The sequence below is a fragment of the Platichthys flesus genome, chromosome 19 (genome assembly GCF_949316205.1).
Source record: "Platichthys flesus chromosome 19, fPlaFle2.1, whole genome shotgun sequence".
In the NCBI taxonomy this organism is placed as follows: Eukaryota; Metazoa; Chordata; class Actinopteri; order Pleuronectiformes; family Pleuronectidae; genus Platichthys; species Platichthys flesus.
This window is the reverse complement of record NC_084963.1, coordinates 4,236,741-4,257,284: the sequence shown is the minus strand read 5'-3', so window position 1 is coordinate 4,257,284 and position 20,544 is coordinate 4,236,741. Positions and strand designations below refer to the sequence as shown.

At 44.0% G+C, this 20,544-nt stretch overlaps 2 protein-coding genes across 6 annotated transcripts in view; both read right to left on the bottom strand.

The window, feature by feature from the left end:
- grin1a (glutamate receptor, ionotropic, N-methyl D-aspartate 1a) overlaps nt 1-5,551 on the bottom strand; it is a 29,721-nt gene extending 24,170 nt beyond the window's left edge. Inside the window, exons 1-2 of one of the 5 annotated variants that reach the window (XM_062413377.1) lie at nt 4,729-5,551; nt 1,450-1,584 (exon numbers count right to left, since the gene is read on the bottom strand). In XM_062413377.1, coding sequence (XP_062269361.1) covers nt 1,450-1,584; nt 4,729-4,977 — 384 coding nt within the window. In that variant the 5' untranslated portion in view covers nt 4,978-5,551. The remainder of the gene's footprint in view (nt 1-1,449; nt 1,585-4,728) is intronic. The other 4 variants (XM_062413373.1, XM_062413374.1, XM_062413375.1 and 1 more) reach the window with 4 other exon arrangements.
- Nucleotides 5,552-15,417: 9,866 nt separating this feature from the next.
- On the bottom strand, nt 15,418-19,832 carry zgc:92275 (cholesterol 7-desaturase nvd). Its single transcript, XM_062413263.1, has 7 exons — nt 19,487-19,832; nt 17,837-18,025; nt 17,041-17,219; nt 16,763-16,852; nt 16,443-16,562; nt 15,928-16,104; nt 15,418-15,813 (listed from the first exon to the last, which is right to left on the bottom strand). The coding sequence occupies exons 1-7, from the start codon at nt 19,830-19,832 to the stop codon at nt 15,652-15,654; spliced, it is 1,263 nt and encodes a 420-aa protein (XP_062269247.1). The 3' UTR covers nt 15,418-15,651.
- Between the last annotated feature and the right edge of the window lie 712 nt (nt 19,833-20,544).

The window sequence follows — 20,544 nt, the reverse complement described above, 5'->3', positions numbered from 1 at the left end:
ACTTACGTCTTGTAATACATTTATAAATGTAACATACAGGATTTAGTCAGATAACATTTGGAGAACACTGTGTCCTGGTTTGGAAATAGAAGTCGGAGGTTCTGGGGGGTTTGGAGGATCCACAAAACATGGGACCTTTTCACAATAAACCAGCAGCTTCATTAAAATGAGTTGATGGATCAGTCAATGTGTAAATATGGAGAATTTTTCCTTTTTTCAATCCCACTCTTCACCCTGAACGTCTATTCTAATTAACTTTGGTGAGAAGTGTGGAACTGACTGTGTGTCCCAGCTTTAATTGTTAGAATCAGGTCCAGCAAGTTGAAGAGTAAAGCTGAACTGTAGATCAGTTAAAAAGACTTAGAGGTTATTAAATACCAGCGTTTATCTCCAATATTCAGCAGGAAACTTAAATTAATAAAGAATTTCAAACAGGATTTGTCAGAGCGGCCTTAATCAAGTGGATATTGTGACTATAGCGACAAAGGCCATCAAACCTTAAGAGATTTAATCATTTGAACGTAAATTTATTCAAAATCCAACCATGAAGTTTCAATGTGGCACCATTGCATCGCATGTTTCCCCAGTGATGTGCAATGGTGTTGGACAGCACAGACACGGCTGCTCCTTCTAAAGGGCAGATGTATTTTGTCATCTAATATGACATTTCTGTCATCATGGAGAAATGTTGGTCCCTGCTGAGCTCGAGCTTGACCCCCTGTCCGCCAACCACTGGAGGAGCTGACACCCACTGGATGAAATGACACACTGGCTGAGAGCCCGACTTACTAACTAACGCTGCTGCAGCTGAATGGGAGCGCAGCCCTGCAGCCACACTCCAAAATGGCGTCTTTAGCAAAGTGGGGAGGATCATGCTTTGTAAATTTCTACCTTTATGTCCAGTTATGTACTGGAAAAGCACATAGAAGATTGAATGGCTGTTTTAAAAATATAACATTTGATTATAAAAACAGCTTCTTCAGTGAAAAAAACATGTCATAAAAAAACCATTTAGATACTTGAATATTAACCGACACGTTAATTTGATGAAGCTTGTGAGTGATGTACCCTTAAAAAGATGTTAAACCGAGTCCGTGGGTGTTTTTTATTCATGCGATCGCTTTAAAGTCTCATTTTACTTGTTTGTGCTTGATACAAAAAATGTCTGAGGTCAGGCGACGCATTATTAATGATGTTCATTCAATTTCCAGCTGGAAACCCATTTAATCACAGCTCCTCTAATGGAGAGCGATGGGACGTTTAATCTAAGAAGCTTTTGAAGTTGCCCCGGGGGAGCGTCGTCCTCCCTCGCTCTGCGTTCTCTCACTTCCTGTCGTCCTCTCTCTCTCTCTCTCTCTCTCTCTCTCTCTCTCTCTCTCTCTCTCTCTCTCTCCCGTCTCTCTTTCTCTCTATCTCTCTGTCTTTACATCTTTCTCATCCATCACTCACCTTGTCTGAGTAGATGGACATGCGGGTGGTGAGTCCCACCACAGGGATACGGTAGAAGCCCGCCGTGTAGGAGACAGGCGTTGGCGTGAGGTGGTCATTGGACTGGGGGGGGTGACTCACCAGGATGGCATAGACCTGCAGAGACACAGAAGAAGAACACTTTGTCTTTTTTGATACTGGCACTAAGATGAAGTACAGTCGCGCTATATTCATACAGGCATCCATTTTTTATGCTTTTCTCTCTTTACATTTGTCTTTTTGATGGATTAATTGGTAGTTATATAGATGATAAGGCTGAACACATGCAGTGTTCTGAAAAATAAGACTTAAAAAACATTAATTCATCACACGTAACATATATACATCATCATAAACATTTCATTTTGTTGTTGTAGAAAGCATCAAGATTTCATTTAAAGCTGATTAACCTGCTCGTTGAGGAGAAAGTGAGAGTGTGTTTTGCACCTTCAAGTTGATTTAATGCAAATTCATTCAAGCCCTTTCCTCATTAGTTTAGTTTACGATTAATCAAATGACAAATTACTTCACAGACTCTGGGCTCGGGGGCAGGTGTCTGCTTTGTCTGGATGTTAATACAACCTGAACCAAAACACCTGTTTTCCAACCTCAAGATTAATCAAACTTGTGCGTAAACTTTAAATTCCAAATGGTCGTTACCACATTCATCACATGTGATAATTAGAGTAGGGAGCAAAATGTCCATCATCCATCCTCCTTAGTCAAATTGACTATTGCAGAATTACTTTGCAAAAACTGTTCTGACTTGCTGACATTTCTGTTTTATTTACACAGGAACAACAGGACATGATGCCTCCATGACTCTGTCAGGTCTGTCAGCACCAGAAGAAAACATTGCAGTGATGAATATATGATAATTACATAATAAAAAAAGGTTATATATGTAGAAAAGCCTCAAGATTTCTTGACTTCACTCTGTTGGTGGAAGAAGAGTAAGAGAGTGTTCTTCGTCTTAGTTTAAATCGGATTAATGCAAATTTATTTAAGCCCTTTCCTCTTTAGTTCTATCTATAATAAATCAAATTAATACAGACAAATGACTCCACAGATTTTGGGCTCGGGGCAGTTTTCTGCTCCAGCCTAAATTCTCCCCCGACCTCAAGATGAATGAAAATTGCACGTGCTTTAAAATCAAATCTTTTATTGGGTACAACTGCCACCCTAACATTATTGTATAACCGGTTAAAAATAAAAAATGTTTTACCTGGAGTGTCTTTGTAAATTATATTCAGGGACAACAGAGAAACAGAAGAGCAAAGAAATGTTCTCCTTTGTTTGGAGGAGCGGGTGCTGCCAGCAGAATATTACAATGTGGCTGTTTACTTTTTATCTTATTCCAGCATTAAGCCAAACAAAGGGGGGTCAACGAATAGAGAAGTTGTTTTCTGTGTGCCTCCCCTGAAGAAGAGCCTTGAGAGCTGCCATGGAGACGCGGAGGAAGGGGAATAAAGATGGCACGGCTGTGAAGGCATGGATTATTGGATTCGAGCTCTCCGTATGGTTGGGTCAAAAATGAGGTCTGTCTTCCAAGGACTGCTCCCAGGCATCTACTCCTCCATCTGCCACAGACTTTCCCCGTCACTGACTGTTATGGCCTACCACCCACTCTCATCCGATTTAACCTTCTGTGGACTTTCCTGTCCAAACCATGTTTCACTTTGTCATTTACAAAAGGGCGTGTGCTTGTGTGTGGTGAACTGAAATCCCTGTTGGTGTAATCTGTACGGCCTGATAGGCGGCTCGCCCGCTCGTGCTTTGGGTGACAAAAGCCTGGATGTGACAGTATTATTCTCCAAGCCTGAATCAATTAGAGTCATTACAACAGACCCAGGATCAAGGACATGAAAGCAGCACTGAAGCTGGGGGTGTTTTTTTCCAATGAGGACTAATTGCATGTGTGGGAGCGAGAGCGAGAGGGACTTCACGCCTCAACATGCTCTGACATAACGCCGGCTTCTTTTATAGAAGCCATGTAGAGCATCACAAAGGAAGGTTGGGTGTGCATCGGTGTGTGTCAACTCTTTAAGGCGAATACACACGCTTAGCATGCACCGTGCATAGCTGATGACATGTGTTTTGTTCGTAAGAGCTGCAGCACATGCATGAGTCGTAAAGCATGTGTAGCTGAAAGGAAAACCTGCGTTTAAGCACTTAGGGAAACTAGAGTGGCAGAGTTAGTTGCACAGCTCCGCCAATGCCAGCAATCCTGAACATTGGTTGATTATGTACTTCTTGCAGTAGAAATAAAAAGTAAATGAAGTCGTCTGATCATCTAAAATATACATTTATTAGTCCTAAACAGGCGAGATTAATATCTATGCTTTTATACCCTGAAAAACAAATGCAAATGTGGAAATATGCCTGATTGCTGCATTGGTTATGAGAGTGAAAATGTATTTCTGATGCCGTCCGTTAATCCACATCTAAACCAAACCGTTATAGGTTCTTTGCCGATTCAGGGCCCATCCGAATCTGGCTTACAAATCAAAAATTTGAAACATTGAAGAAGACACAACCTTCTTGTTTGAGGCAATTAAAAAAAAAAAGGAATTTAATTGGAGCACAGAAGTTGTTACCGTTCCCTCTGCAGCATTTCAAACAGGCTGCGTCTGAGCGGGTGTGATCCACGCCAACACACAGGCAGTTTCTGCTCATGCCAAAATGTTATCCTACATTACACTCTCACCGAACGCCAAGTGGCTAATGACGTTCTCCACATTTTCAATGTTTCTCACTGGTTCAGTGGCTCTGCAGCTGTTTGTCCTGGATTATACAGTTGCCCTCTCATTAAGAGAAATGCCCCAAACCAAAGCCTGTTTTTTTTTTCACGTCTGTATTAAACAGATGGGTCTGTGGTGAGCTCTATACAAAGTGAATTAATCCTGTGCATGTGTGGTATGGATGCCAAATTGGATAAAAGGCAGCTCTGTTATGATCTCCCGGCTGCTCTCTGTAAGTGTTCCTATACATTGCATGCTGAGTGGAGAGTTAATCTGCAAGTGTGAGGCTCTGGAGACATAAACAACATCTCCGTCTGGTCCAGTAACCACTTCAATGGCACTTGAGGGAGAAAACGCATCAGATGAAGGCGTTTAAATCAACTTTCTATTGAAGGAGATGAAGATTTCTAAGCTGCTGCGCCTGATGCAGAGTCTGACAGTAGTGGAGGTGGATGGATCTAGGTGGTGTTGGATGGAGAATGGAGCAGTGCTCCCACGCAGAGGCACCAGAGAACTATACCTGACTGGAGATGAGGTCCTCGCAGACGGACAGAGCCATTTGGATGGCGTTGGGCTTGTGAGTGACGGAGATGGCGTTCAGCTTGAATTTGTCCCGGCCGTAGACCTGGTTGGCCTGGGTCACGGCATCTTTGAAGACCTGCTCGAACCTCTTCTGGCTCAGCACGGCCCCGATGTTCACGATCTTCGGCTCGCAGCCGGCCCGCGCGCAGGAGCACCAGAAGAGCACCGCCAGCAGAAACAGACGCATCGTGCGCACCAGCAGACGGCACCGTGCAGCCCGGCCGCTATCCTCTCCGGTGGCGGGTCGGCTCGACCGGCTTGTGGGCAGCAGCACGGCTCAGCCTGCGGTATGCACGACTGCGGGCTCGATCCAGGTGGGCGGCGAGAGCGGGGGAGGGGGTGCGAAAAGGAAAAAGAAAGAAGGACGGAGGGAGGAAAAAGATGTGGCTTTATGTGCAATGCGGAGGAATGTGCACAAGCATACTAGGGACAGGGTGTTAACCAGGGAACCGCATTGTCCACATCCTCCTCTGCAGAATGGCTCAAACCTCCCGCTGGTTCTGAAGGGAGAGTTGCAGCATTGTCCTCCAGGCTGGTTCCTCTCCGGGGTGCGTGTCGCTCCCTGTGGCCGCTGCTCGCTGCGCTGTGAGCAGACTGAACTATCTCTGTGAGGCGGGTCGCTCCTGGATGAGCCGCTGCTGCCGCTGTCCTTGGTGCTGACAGCTGTGCATGCGCGCCGCCGCGGTGGTGGTGGTAGTGGTGGTGGTGGTGCGCGCTCCCGCCGCATCAGCAGCTCCCCCTACTCTGGGATTTGCGCGTTGGCGTGATGCTGCTGGAGGAGAAGCTGCTCGTATGAAAAATAAATGCACTCGCTTGTTCCAAATACGCGTAAAATGTGATGAGACTCGAAAGGGCCGGATCTGTGGAGGATGCTCACTCGCAGCGCTGGGGTCGCGTTCACCTGCGGGGCGTGTGGATGCTGCTGCAGCGTTAATTCAGCCCGGTGTGCGCGACCTGCTTAGTGCGTGTGGTTCGAAATGAGGATGAGACGCTTGTGAGATTTACATATTATCTCTTGAATTAGCCCGATTGCACTGGAGCAGATGGAGGAGGTGGCTGTTCATTCCAACCTGACGGGTTTCAGGTCAGAGTTGTGCCACTGACACGCGCTCTGATGCGAGTTTATTCCTCCGTGACACTGGGAGAGGTTGGTCTGGCTCGCCCCAAAATGGACCGAGCTCATTGGACAGCTCATCAATCTCAGGCAGAGGTGAAGATGTGCATGTTGGGTAATTTGAAGTTGAGTGCAGCATCCCTGCAGATAACCCCCCCCCCCCCTTGTTACCTAGGAAACAAGATATTTTTTAACAACACACACACACACACACAAACACACACACACACACACACACAAAGAAGATCTTTACACTGTGGTAAGACTTTATTCAGGGAATGTCAAAATAGATCACTTTAAACAAACCAGCCTTCAGGATGAAAAAAACAATAGTGTGAGTGAATCAATCATTTTTATATCATTAATAATAACAGTCAGATATTTCACTGGGGGGGGGGGGGGGGTATTAACATGAACGATTCCTACATTCGAGGAAAAGAAAACCAAAGGTGATTTGAAAAAAGAGGCCAGAGTTAAAAAAAAAAAATCATTGAACGCTGCTCTGAATTATAAATCACGCAGCCCAGCGGTGTGTCTCCGGGTTGCAGGGAGCTGATGAATTAATCAACAAGGCTGAAAGAATCAACATCCATCAGCTGCTGGCTGTGCGCTCCCACAACGAGTCCGGCTCACATATGATTGGTTCTCTTTACATAACTGAAGACGAGGAGAATGTACGTTAGCTGTTAAGTGGAGGCTTAGCTGGAAACATCCATCCATCAGCAATTTAGGCGTTTTGAGGGTTGAGTTGGTCCCTGCTGACATTTGAAGAGCTGTGACGTTCACCCTGGACAGACCACCAGTCCATCAAACAGCCAGAAAACCAGTTCAAATACATGGGACAACATTCAGGGAAAGCATCACTGTCCTGCATCCCCATGCCTAAATTATCATTATTTCCACTTTCAATTTAATTCAGCTCATCTGACTTCATTTGTACATCCAATACAATCCTATACAATGTTATAGTTTGAAAGACAAATCACTTTAGTGTCTATAAACTTCTCAAGAAGACAGAATTGGTGTGATTGAGAAGCTGCAGGTTGTTTGTGTGACTGGTCAGACGTGGTTGGTTCCATTGATCTCGACACACAGCGTCTCTCTGGAGCACAGCCCGGACACGTCCATTTTAAAAAGGTGTTTGTCTTCGATGAAGTAAATAAAAAAGCGACATTCAGGAAATACGCTGCCTTCAAAATGCGAAACAAACGAGACAAGTCCCTGTCACCACCAATCGACCGAAGGTAACAGATAACGGTGGTGAACAGAGCCCTTGATGATTAAAGCCCCTCCTCCAGCTTCGGTGCCACAGCCAGTTTGTATGAAACTCTCCACTTATCGGCAGCCCTGACCGTGTGAAGGCCTCTTATTAAACGAGGTTATGAAGCCCTCCTCTCCCCGCCCACTCATCAACTACTCACACATCAATAAAGCCGGACCAATCTGCTCTGCAGGCATAATATCATATACGTCTGCAGCTGGGGCAACACAACACAGAGTCCTGTGAAGGCTGACGCACACGAATAAGCACATGCAGGCAGCAGAGCACACACAGATCATCGTTGGCTTTTAAACCTAAGTTTACACATATACACACTAATCCACACAGAAGCACATGCACACACACACACACACACAAACACACACACAGGCACACAGGCACAATCTTGTGTTCACACTTCCAGCCATCCACCCACACAGAAGCAACACAGACTGATACACAACCCACACAGTACTCTGCAAGGAGTGAGTGTGTATCTGTGAGTTTTAAGTTAACAACAAAAATAATTTCTCATTAACTTATCTGTCATTTGATTGGAATATTTCTATACGACAACAAAGGTTGAATATATTTGAACATTACTTTTCATCAATCACGTCAGTTTCAAACTTACGTCATCAAAACCAAATGTACCAGAAAAATGTTGATGTTTACAGCCTATACTGCAGCCAGCCACCAGGGGGCGATCAAGACGTTATTAGCGATTGTAGCAGCTAAGCAATTTTAGTGATTTCAATTTAATGAGCTTTATGCACCTTAAAAGCTGGTGATGAATCATGATTTTAACTAGGTGATGAAATTTAGCTTTGGAAGCATTAAAAGGTCTTAAAGTTTAAATCAATATCCTGTTAAAGAAGATCTAACTGGTTTTCTAAATCATATGTATTTACTGTAATTGAAGGATTTCCCATGTATGAAACACACAGAGCCTTTAGTACTCGAACTCCTACATGCTTTAGCGCTTAGCACGACAGAGTCACAATTGTCAGAAAACTGCGCCTCGGCTCCTTGTGTTGCTTTGTCCATCACACAAGTGTTTTTTCGAACACTTTCACAACGTGTGCGTGTGGAAGTGGTGTGAAGAGGCGCACCATAAATGATGTGTGAGGCTTCCTTTAGCAAAGCAACCTAGCAGTGCTTTGAGCGGAGGTGTCTGCTGTCATCGATCGCTGGACGCCGCCGACATGGAGCCCACCGTTTGTGATCGAAGCACGGAACCAAACAGGCCGTGTGCTGTGACACAAACAGAGCTGATGGGGTCTGAGAAATGGATTGTCTCATGAGTCATCTCCAGATGGATGCCTGCCGATCTGATGTGTTTCTCATGTAGTGTTAAGTCCTTGCATAAATTATGGATGTGTGAGCCCTCACAGCGCTCGCCTGCTCGCTCGTCCCGGAGCTGAAGCGTTGGTGCTGCACTGAACACAGAGAGTCGTCCGGATTTCAGACTCCATCTTGACTTGCCAACATTCTGCAGAGCCCTATAGGGGGGGGTCGGCTGCAGGCCTGATCAATATGGATACCCTTTTATATTTCTCAGTAGAGAGCGATGCCCTATTTCAGATTACAAATTTGCGCTTGAGTCATAGACAGGCCACTGACTCAGGAGCAGATAAACAGTCGTACATAATTCCACAGGATTTAAAGACCCGTCCTGTTCTCCAGATACAACGTATGTATACACATGTAGAGTCTGTGTTCTATGAAGTGCTTTGAATTGTCTTTTCACATGATGTTCTCGTTCTGCAGCTCACCATGTTGAAACCGAGGGCGTTAAGTGTTATTGTCTCTACATTAGTTTGCCCAAGGCAAGATATGCATGCATTTTTCATACATTTTTCTAAGTAATGTGAGCAATGTATTTTTTATACTTCTGAGAAACACGTTTCGGCTGTGACCACTTAATCCTCGGCATTTGAGTCAACAGCCAGTCGACCAATGATTGACATTTTATTTAAATAAATCTTTGTTATAAGTTTTAGCCTCTTGGTGGACGAGGAACAAGCTAACAACCTTGTGAACCTTGTGAACGAGATATGTTTCTCTCCCAAGAAAAACTGGAGTAAAAAAATAAAAAATATCTGGCTGCCATCTGATGCTGCAGGCAGGTGGGTCCTCCTGGGTTTGTCAGAAGTCTCAAAGTCACTTTCAGACACGACCTCTGGGTAAAATCAAGAGAATCGGCTGCAGAGTTCACCGGCAGTTTGCCTTTCACACATGCACAAGACAACGGGAGGTTCCCTGCACAGACGCGTTCACAACAGCAACACACTGGTGTCAGCTCTTATCACCATCTCCTCTCTTCTACGCGTGTGTAACCGCTTTGTCACAGAGAGATATTCTACTTGTTCTCACGTGGGATTCTCGTGGATTTCTAGGGACTTTATTCGAGGAGGCCAGTCGGAGAAATTCTTCAGATACTTGAGAGCGTCTCACTCGGACATTTGCGTTCACACATGCACCCCCCTCTGGACAAAACACACAAGAACTGCAGAGTTCAGTGCATGTCTGAAAGCAGGTAACTCATGTAGGCTCACAAAGCCCTAAAAGGGATTGATGAACCCCTTTCACATTACATTTTCATTTGATGTATTGTAAATATATTGTGTAAGTAAGCGATAACTGCTTCAAAGTAAATTCAGGAATGTTCCTTTACAATATTGAGTTAATAATGCATATCATTGTGTGGTATGTGACAGACAATTAGAATCTCAGAATTCCGCAGAAATCCTGATTTTATTTTTACACAGCAGACATGATCAATATGTTTATAGGAGCTATAACTAGAATTATAACTTGCATACTGTTTATAAATATATATTTAAATGCACATGGACATAATAACAAACATGAAGGTGCAAGTACATCCACAATTAAAGGGAGAAGCGTTAAATCTATCTGTCATTATTGCCTTTGAAAGAACAACATTGATGTAAGAGGTGAACTTATCGGGCCCAGTCTCCTTCATGAGCACTTTGAAAGGAGATCAAGCTGAGTTTTTGTTGCTAAGAATATTCAGCAGTAACAGCACAAAGCATCCAAGCTGTTCTAGTCAGAAGGAGGTCAACACAAGACCCAGAAAGAGGTTTTGATCCAAAGTCAAACCTCTATTAGCTTCCCTGTGGCACAAAGTATTCTTCAAAGAAACTAAAGAGTCAGAGGTTGACAGAAGCGTTTATGTTTCTGATAACTTATATTCACATTCTCCTTTGTTCCTTGGTGAGCCCAAGGAAGTGTCGGAAATGATCAGACTGCGTGAAAGGAATGATCAACGAGGTTATTAAAAGAAAACAACATTAACTTTTTCAGCTTTTCAACCTAAAGTACCAGTCTACCTACCGTTTCCACCATGGTCAAAAGACCAGGGGGGATTGAACAAATTATCCGGCTGATCTATTAACAACCAATAGCAACAACAAGCTGTTCCACTCCAGTCCAGCAGGCGGTGGCGGAAATGCAGAGGACTATACAACAATTATGTTGATTGGAAATGAGATAAGCTCCAGTATCAAAGTATATTTAAAGTACTCGACCAGTCAGGCATTGTTAACGTTGCAGGCTCCTTTCCAAAGGTTCCTGTACTTTTGTGAAGAACAACCTTCGTTAGGGGATAAAAGGATTTCCCCTGAAACTGAATGTAGACCCTGGTCCCTCTGGTGAAAACACAAAGTTGAACAAAAACCATTTTCCTGAGGTCAAACTCTGGAAAGACCTGAAGGCCCTCAATTGAAAAGTGAAGCCAAACTGGAAAAAAGGAATTGAAATATATAAGTAAAAGCCAAATACAGGAAACAGCCCAGCAGCCCAGGGCACAGCGTCACGAAGACAATGATGAAGAGGCAGCGCGAGGTTGGTCGCATCCTTCTCAGATCTCTGTCAAGGTGGGAAGCATCGACGGCCTGAGGGGCCTGAGGGGCCTGAGGGGCCTGAGGTTCAGGGCCGGGGCGGTTGACGAGGGCCGGTATGGCCTCGGAGACACAGCTGCTGTAGAACTCCTCCTGAAGTCGTCTGATCTCCCACTGTGGGAGCGGGCTGGTCTGGCGACAGAAGGGGCATCGCACTCTGCCCGGCTCTTTGGCCCGGCTCATGATGCCATCCACGCAGCGTTGGCACAGTGTGTGGTTACATTGGAGCAAAGTGTGCGAGTCAAACCACTCATTGCAGATGTGGCACTCGGTTCGGCCGCTGTCACTGCACAAGCTCCGGACACGTCCGCTGCGGCCATGCTGATCCCCGCCTGACAATTCTAGCTCGTGGGGACCAGATGTCTCTGGGTCAGCAACATCTGTCTCATCCCGGCTGTCCTGGTGTTTGAGCTGAAGCAGAGGCTGGAGGACCGCATCGCTCTCGTCCTCTCGCCTCTCTGATCCCCTCGCTGTGTTTAGAAACCTAATGGCACCTGGTAGCTGGTTTTCCTCCAGCATAACAACGGCTTCCTTCTCACTGTCGAGGTCTCCTGCTTCCGCCATGCTTCCTTGTTCCCATCTGTTCAACACATTAACACAACAGTTCCTCATTACTTTAAATCCAATGTGCCAACTGCTGAGGTAATGCTTCAGCGAAACAAAGGCAGCACAGTTTTCTCCCACCGCGAACCCAGATAAGATAAGCATACTCAAAGATAAGGGCCACTAAGCAATGCCCTGTGCCTCGGAGAAGTGCCAGTGGCCAAGTAGAACGGTGAACATTTAACTACTCTGCTCAATTTAACACACTAACATATTTAGTGCAATGGAGAGGTTGTGCCAGTTCAGAGATGCGTGAGCAAACACATCAGAGCGGAGCAGATTTATTCGGCATATGTAAAATACACATTACATCTGTAGATTGGCCCTGGTCATGAAAATATGTTATAATATTGAGTATTGAGCACAAGGGTTCATGCGTTATTCAGAAGAAGTGTTGCGTGCTGTCTAATGGAAACTATTCTATTGCTTTAGAAAGTGTCCTCTCTGTCTTCTACGACCAACTGACAATTCAAACTGTTTTCAGACGTTACCTGCACGTAAAATCCAGACAGTTGACAAAGGAAATACAAATCCAAATGAACAATGGTAAGCAGTGTACAGTTCAGATAGTAATCACTCACAAGTCATTTCACAGTCCCCTATGTAATTCAAATCCCATTTTGTTGTGGCAGCAGGACCAACCCGGGCTGTTGTACAATTGTAAATGTAAATAGTTTCTTTCTACATTAGAATATGATCGTTCAACATGTTTTTACCTTAAAGTGTTTATACCAAGTGTAAAGTAAACATTTTTAAATATACACTGTTGGATTTTTCCACTAGCTGACGTTATTATTGTTGTACATTATAAAGACGTCCACCTGATTCTGTGACAAACTGCAGTAGCACAAACTACCTGTTTAATTTCTCTGTAGAGACACAGGACAAACTGGTGAAGTGGTTCTTTAAATAGTCATAAATCCTTATCAGCTGTCACCTGAGACGTGAATCAGAAAACAAACACAGCAGTTGATTGACAGAACGTTTGTTTGCACGTTCTGGATTTAACTTCATACTTACACACAAATCCTTTCTAATGCGGATGAAGGCAGAGTGAGAGAGAAACTGAGAGAGCAGCTGGTTTGTGTTGACATATAAACATCACATGTCAGACACAACATGTCTCAGCGTGATGACAATAGTTCTGTTACACAGTCGTTGATCAGACTTGCTGGTCCGGTGAACAGGCAGCGTGAGGCAGAGGTGTCCAAAAGGCACCAAGACAAACACACACAGACAAACACAGACAGACAAACACACACAGACAAACACACACAGACAAACACAGAGAGACAAACACACACAGACAAACACTCACAGACAGACAAACGCACGCACACACACACACACAAACACACACAGAAAGACATACACACAGACAAAAAGAAAGGTGTAAAACTAGAGTTCCTAAAATACACACAGACAAACTGACACACACACTCAGGTGAACACTGACACAGGTGAAATTCACCAGGGTGGGGGGCAGGCAGACAATCAACGGAAGTGACTACCAAAATAAAACAGGAAACACTAACACACAAAAAGTTGAAAACATTTTTTTGTTGGGTATCTATAACCTTGAAAGTGCTCTTTTCCACTGTTAATATATTATATGTGATGTAATAAATAAATCCTGGACCCCCTGAGACCTGTGGTTTATGTCAACTCTGACCTCTCCCCTGCTGATCTCTCCTACATAGTCCAGAGAGGTCAAAAGTTCAAAGTGTCGAGCTGGTACTGCAGCCGCGGGCTGATCTCACTGTAGAACCGACTGAGCCAGCGCCTGTGCTTCTGGATGACTGAGTCCTCCTTCACAAGAAGAGGCTTGGCAACATACTTCGTATTATTCCAGATCATCAAATCTTGCTCAAACTAGACACATCAAAAATAACAGGAGCTGATCACTGTGGAAGGCTTTTAAATGTGTATGACACTTGATTTGTATTATATCTATAGGAACTCTCTAATGGTGAGTGTGCAAACTGAATCTGTCCCCAGTCAGACACCCCATCAGGAGCTGTCTGCTTGCTGTATCCACTGTCTTTGGCTTGACATCTAGCTGACCCACAGTGCTCAAATTGCAACAGGCCGGCTGACACTAAGGTCACGTCAAGAGTGATCTGCTGAGGGAGCACCCCTAGATAGAATTCTGAGAAATTCAAAATAAGGCTCATTCAAATGAGGCATGAGTCTGCACCGCACAGCAGAGCTGAGCCACAGTGAAGTGTGTGAGGTCAGCACAGGGGGGACAGAGACACTCTCAAGGAATTCAATATATCATGTAAATGGATGCACTCACTCACAGCAGTCCTGATTTGGGTCAACATGATTTGTGACTGTGAGAGGTTTGGGTCTGAGCGAGAGCTGGAAAGGCGAAAAAAAAAATACTTTCGTAAACTGCGTCATATTTTAGACAAATGAGGCCAATTGGAGACGACTGCAGCACATAACACAAAGAGCGTGACCCAAACCTGCAGCCTGAGTAGACTCGTGTTCCAAACGAACCCTCTAGTGGCGTTTTGGGATTAATACTCTGTAAAGCCATCACTGCAGAGATCTCTGTCTGTGATGTCTTGATGTAATTGGAGCTTGGCAGGAGATTTAGAATTATTTTAAAAACAAGTAGGCTATAATATTCAATCATCTATGGAGAGAAATTAGACTTTTATCACATATTAGGAGGATGTCTACAGAGGGTTTCGCTGGTAAGGGGTAGGACCCTGGAAGTTTTGCAATCACAGGGATCAAGACGGATTATTGTAGTATTAGTAGTATTGTGTTATAATTGTAGGCATAGTGCTTTACAATGGAACAACACACACTTTCTCTAGAACACGTTGTGTAATTTAGAACTGTCTTGGTTGACCTGTATGTCAGTGAATGTTTTTTTCATAGAAGACAGCAGCTTTCTAAGAACAGGGATATACCAACCTCATGCTCAGCCAACAGCCATTCAGCATGTTCCCTTTAAGCTGTAAGTCAACACCAATCATGAGGTAATTCAACACAAGACAGAGCAGAAATGTGCATTTCTTACCTCATGATTACTACTGAATGTCTTAAAGGGCCCATATTGTGTAAAATACATTTTCTGGGCATTTACTATTCAGTCCAGCCTCTGATCCATTCAACCTGAAACAAGTAATGCAAAATGTCAGGCTGCATGAAGTTTCCCGATCCTGTCCCACCTGGTGGAGGTGTGACGAATTGCACCTAACTCCTTGAAAAATGTCTGAGATGTTTGTAAATACAGATTTTTTTAAACATCCAGTGTTTGAGATTGAGGTTGAAGGGATGTATTGGCAGAAATTGAATATAAAATAATATTTTTTTGTTTTGAATATTGTATGTTTTCATCTTAATGTACAATTTGTTGTTTTCTTTACCCTGGATTTGTCCCTTAATATTAAAGAGATGTGTCATTTGGCTAATACACTCAATAATATCAGTGCTATTAAAAAAAACATTAATGGTGATTTCTTAACAAATTTCTTAGACCTTGCTTTTCCAAAGCTGACTAAGAGTCTACTGTTCAAACATTGCTACCATAAAATCTATGATTGCTACCACCGAAAAAACTACCACCGAAAAAAAGTCCCTTTTTCAGGGAGACTGCTGATGAAGACATACTGCGTCACAACAGTCACAGAAAATCACAATTCTCAGTTATCTTTATTTTGATGAGTAAAGTGGTTCTTACAAATTTCAAACCAGTCACTTAATCAAATACATTTCAGGCACTTGTATAGACACAGGCTGGAAAGTCCAAGAAACACAAGCAAAGGACATTTTTCATGGAAATGGAAATGAAGGCAAAGCCCTTGCAGCTACAAAATTCAGGTCGCCTTTCCCCCTTAAATATGTGACATATAAAATAAATTGTGGATTCTATGGAGACACCTAACCCCTAACCCTGACTTCTCCCCGGCTGATCTCTACTCTTCTAGTCCAGAGAGCTCAAAAATCAAAAGTGTCGCGCTGGAAATGCAGCCGCGGGCTGTTCTCGCTGTAGAACTGACTGAACCAGCGCCTGTGCCTCTGGATGGTCGAGTCCTCCTTCACAATCAGAGGCTTGGAGACGTACTTCTTATTGTTCCAGATGATCACATCTCGCTCAAACTAGAAACAAAGAGGAAACAGGAGAAGCTCACTGGACATGAATATATTAAATATATAAATGACCTGACAGTGAAAGACGATATCACTGTGATAGAGGGTTTGTGTGTGCAGTACCTGAACGCTCTCTCCAGCCAGGATGATTTTGGGGATCAGAGGTAAGACATTCCACTGGTAAAAGATGGTGTGAGTGACACATTGCAGCAGGGGCTCCACTGGTGTCACACATTGTATGATTGTACCCCGGCCAATCAAAAGTTGCTCAAAATCTAGAAACACGAGTCCGGGACCAACCTGAAACACAAACCGACGTGTCGTCATTTCATTCTGTTTATTCTTGTGATGAAGTGTGTAAACCAGTTTTTATGCACTAGTTATTGATTCATAAACTACATTCATATACTCTAAATAATATGTATGTAGCTTATGCCGTAAATACTATCAGCACTTTCAGTCTACATACATTTTAATTCAGATTCATATGAGGTCACCATGATCTTTGACCTTTGACCGCTGGCAACACACCAGTTCATCTTTGAGTGACAACTGGTCAAAATCTGAAGAAATTCCATCAAGGCAAAGTCGAGATATTATGTTCAACCGCATTTATATAGGTTTAAACTTTACTGTACCTGTGAGGCCACAACATGAATATCCCCCAGGGAGCAGTGGTGTCCAAACAGAATCAAACTGTGTTTCAAGAACATCTTAGCACAGTGCGTGTTGGGCTCTGACTGTGGATCCCAGCTAGCCTGGGGGGAAAAAACACAAACACACACACACACCAGGTTTTGTAAAAATCCATTCTGTTGTTTTTGCATAATTTTGCTAACAAAAACACAAACCCAACAAGTAAATTACTCCTGCATCCTCTCATAATAAATATACCCTGCACCGTCAAAGATCAAAATGTTAACGGCATAATGACACTAAAAGAGAGAGAGAGTCTTACCTTCCACTCATGTTGGAGAAATTTAAATATGATGCCCGGGGTGTGCAGATGATTGAGGTGAGCAAAGTCGCCTGCGTTTTCAGGAATCTCCTGCAGAGAGGAGAAGACAGCATGAAACAACCTCATGACTGGATTGAAAGACAAGCATCAAGACCGTTGACTGTATATGAAGATGGCGGCTCCCTAAAAGTGAAGCCAAAGTGACTGGATCACCACCTGGTGGCTGGCTCCAGTTTTTGGGGATTCTACCCTCAAAACTAACATATACATCCACCTACCTGTATGTGAGCGTTGATGAAGTGCTCGCTTCGACCCCGGTAGACCCATTCTCCCTTTGTGATCGCTCGCTTCTCTGGGACAGTCCACTGAGGGTCCTCTCCGTCACAGTGGAACCAAACCATGATGTGGCCGTTGACCTCACAGCTGGGCCAGCGGCGCACCTTTGCAAAATCCGGCACTGGAAGACAAATGAAACCTGGAGCTGATTCACTGTCTCTTCAGTCAGGATGTTACATTACATTACATGTCATTTAGCTGACGCTTTTGTCCAAAGCGACTTACATTTTAAGAACACTCAGTATTTATGAGGGGCCATTTTAGGGGTTCAGTATCTTGCCAAGGACACTTTGGTATGCAGATGGGATAGAGTGGGATTCAAACCGGCACCCGTCTTGTTGCAGAACAGCCGCTCTATCCCCTAGGCCACGCTCTCCCCAGGATGTATATGGAGAAATTCGATTTTTATGAATGTAGAAGATCGACAGTCTATTCATGCTGGCAAGAAGATGAACCATTTTTCCATCAGTTTTCCACAAAGTTTTGACATAAAATATAAACATAAATACACATCTCTGCATTGTTACCCTGTTAAGAGTTTTCATATGGGTGTATATGGAAAATTCTGGTTCTAATATTTCTCTGAAAAGCTCTTATTGGCAGATTTATAATGGCCAATCGATACATCTTCTAGGCTATAATTAATCTTCATGTTCCACGATAATCTTTTCATCTGTTTTTGCTTCACATGTTGTTCAGATGGTGTATGTGGGAGAGATTTCTCGGTTCTGGTCCTACCTTTCTCCGCGTAGGGGATCTTCACACACTTCCCATCATTCCCAGCAAACTGCCACCCATGAAATGGGCACTCTATGCAGTTTCCCACCACCCGTCCTCCCACAGCCAGGTTGGCCCCCAGGTGAGGGCAGTAGGCGTCCAACACGTAGGCCTTCCCGTCCTGGCCCCGAAACACTGCCACCTGCTCACCTACGAGAAATGATTAATACAGCGTCAGGTTTTAATGCAATATTCTATTTAAAGTAGGTTCACCCAGACATAGGCTACTTTAAGCCCCTGGATCCTTCTCTCCACAGGCGTTCCAGAATAAGCATCACATATTTGACCCCGGGGATCGTTTACATCCACAGTATAGTTCCCTCGCCAGTGCGTGTGGCGAGTGTGGAAATCGAACCTGCGGACCACATCTGGAGAGCTTCACTCTCTGTATCCACTGTCTGTGCTTGATATTTAGTTGACCCACATCGCTGGGATTGCTCCCAGATTAGTGCAGGTCAGGTGTCAGTGGTGCAGTGGGTCACACTGCGTCACACCGCTCATAAACATTGAGTCTGTAGGACTGTGGCAAATTACCTGAGGCAGAATGGCTCTCACACGATTAAACAGGAATCAGCAGATAAACTGAGAGTGAATTAATTAATGAGTTGAAGCTTTATTACCTTTATGAGATAATTGAGTTATTACAGTGGCGGATCCAGGGGCTGGACCAGGGGGGGCACTGGCACAAGAGCTAACATGACTGTTGGACATAATTGGCCCCTCTGTTGCCCCCCCCATTGAAAAAAATCCTAGATCCACTACCGAGTTATTATCAGTATCCACAACATTCACCTCCATGACACCTTAAGGTTAAATGACACGCGAGCCTCGAGCCGTCAGAATGAGGCTTTGTTCAAAAGCAGAACGTCACTAAGCAGCCGAGAGTGTAAACCTCTCAAACAATGGCAGCGGGCCAATGTGTGCGCTGTGTGTTGCTACTACTTTATCAACTGAGCTGGTCTCATCTTACCTAGAAACTATTGCACGGAAATGGAAATCCAGGGGAAATGAATATGATTTAACATAGCATGAAACTGAAAAACCGGTAAATCTACACATGCTTTTTTTTGATTGATTATTTGTGTCTCTGTATTGTCGGAGATGTGATTGTAGTCAAGTAACATGTTATTCATCCATACCGCAGATCATGTAAAAGAAAAACTTGTTTTATAAATATTAAAACATTTGAACACGTGAGAATGACACTTTTTTGCCTGCATGTGTCCATGTTTGGCATCACTAAGAATTTTTTCCATTTGATTCCAGTCTCTAACTGCAAAGCAGACATTTGGGCTGAATACTTTATGAACTCAATACACTCAATTTACTCATACTGACCCAATTACTCTCAGTTACTGCATAAAGTTACTGACCGTTGTTCTCTCAGTTACTGAGTATGTTTAGTTACTGCAGTCATTGAATACTCAATAAGTGAATACAATTACTGTCCCAGTTACTGATAGCAGCTGACTGTATTCAGTAATCAAGTCAGTATCTGAACACAGTCAGTAATTGATAGTATCTGAATACAGTCAGTGACCCAGTGTGTAATCAGTTATGTGAATGAACCATTAGTTGTTGTATTTATTATATGACATATTATTATCATACCTAGAACCGTGACATTCCTGACCTGGCCCCTCGTCAGCACGCACGTGTCCAGGACTCGGTACCACCCGTTCGGATAAACCGGAGGCAGGTCACCGATCTTCCTCCTGCGGCGCACCTCGTTCGCTGCCCGGGCTTTGGAGCGTCCGTCCTCGGAGACGTATCCCACATCCTCCAGGGCCCTGAGCAGCACCAGGGGGCAGAAGAGCAGCCGGTAGAGCCGCCACACGGCGTAGAGGGAGACCCCGGCGATGATGCACAGGACCGCAGCCCGGGCCTGAGCATCCAGCGGCCCCTCGAACCTCCACATGAGGTCCCCGGGGAAGAGTCCAGCAGGTGGCGCCTTCATAGCGGATCTCAGGTCTGCTCACTGGAGCAGGGGCAGCGGGTGAGTTTGGTTATGAAGTGTCCTGGAGACAAGATATTTAGTCAAGCTACGCCCATGGCCTGACACTGAGTTAGTCCCTTTGTCAAATCCATGGAATTTCATACAGTGATTCATGCATTGAAATATGCCTCCAGCTTTAATTACTGACAAATTTTATTTTGAAATTCGTCAGTAGCAGGTTTGATGTTTCTCTATGTTTGGTTCTTCCACATCAAACTGTGACTGTTTGTCTGTATAGATAACTGGGAAGTGCCTTCAAACAAACTGCTGCCACAAAAATCCAGATGCAAAACAAGACAACAAGTGCAGAAAAGAGTTGCACTTGTGTCCGAATGGTGTATTAATATTAATAATAATATATATCTTCCAATTTATGAACAAGGTTCTGGTGCTAGTGGGAAGTAAATGAATGGTGCTTGTCTAATATTCGTAATAATAGTAACTGTGCATTGAGGACCGGGCTGTCCACACACTTTTGTGCATCTATTCTGTTATGATTGATAATCATATTTTTTGGGACCAGTCTGAGACGCCTGCAGCTCATAACACAAAGTGTAGTGTAGTAAATGTGCATCCTTGTACTTCTGCACTGAGCAGATTCAGACCATAGAGACCGACCTGTAGCCTGAGTGGAGCAGATTCCTGTTCTGAATGCACCCCCTGCTGGTCGTAT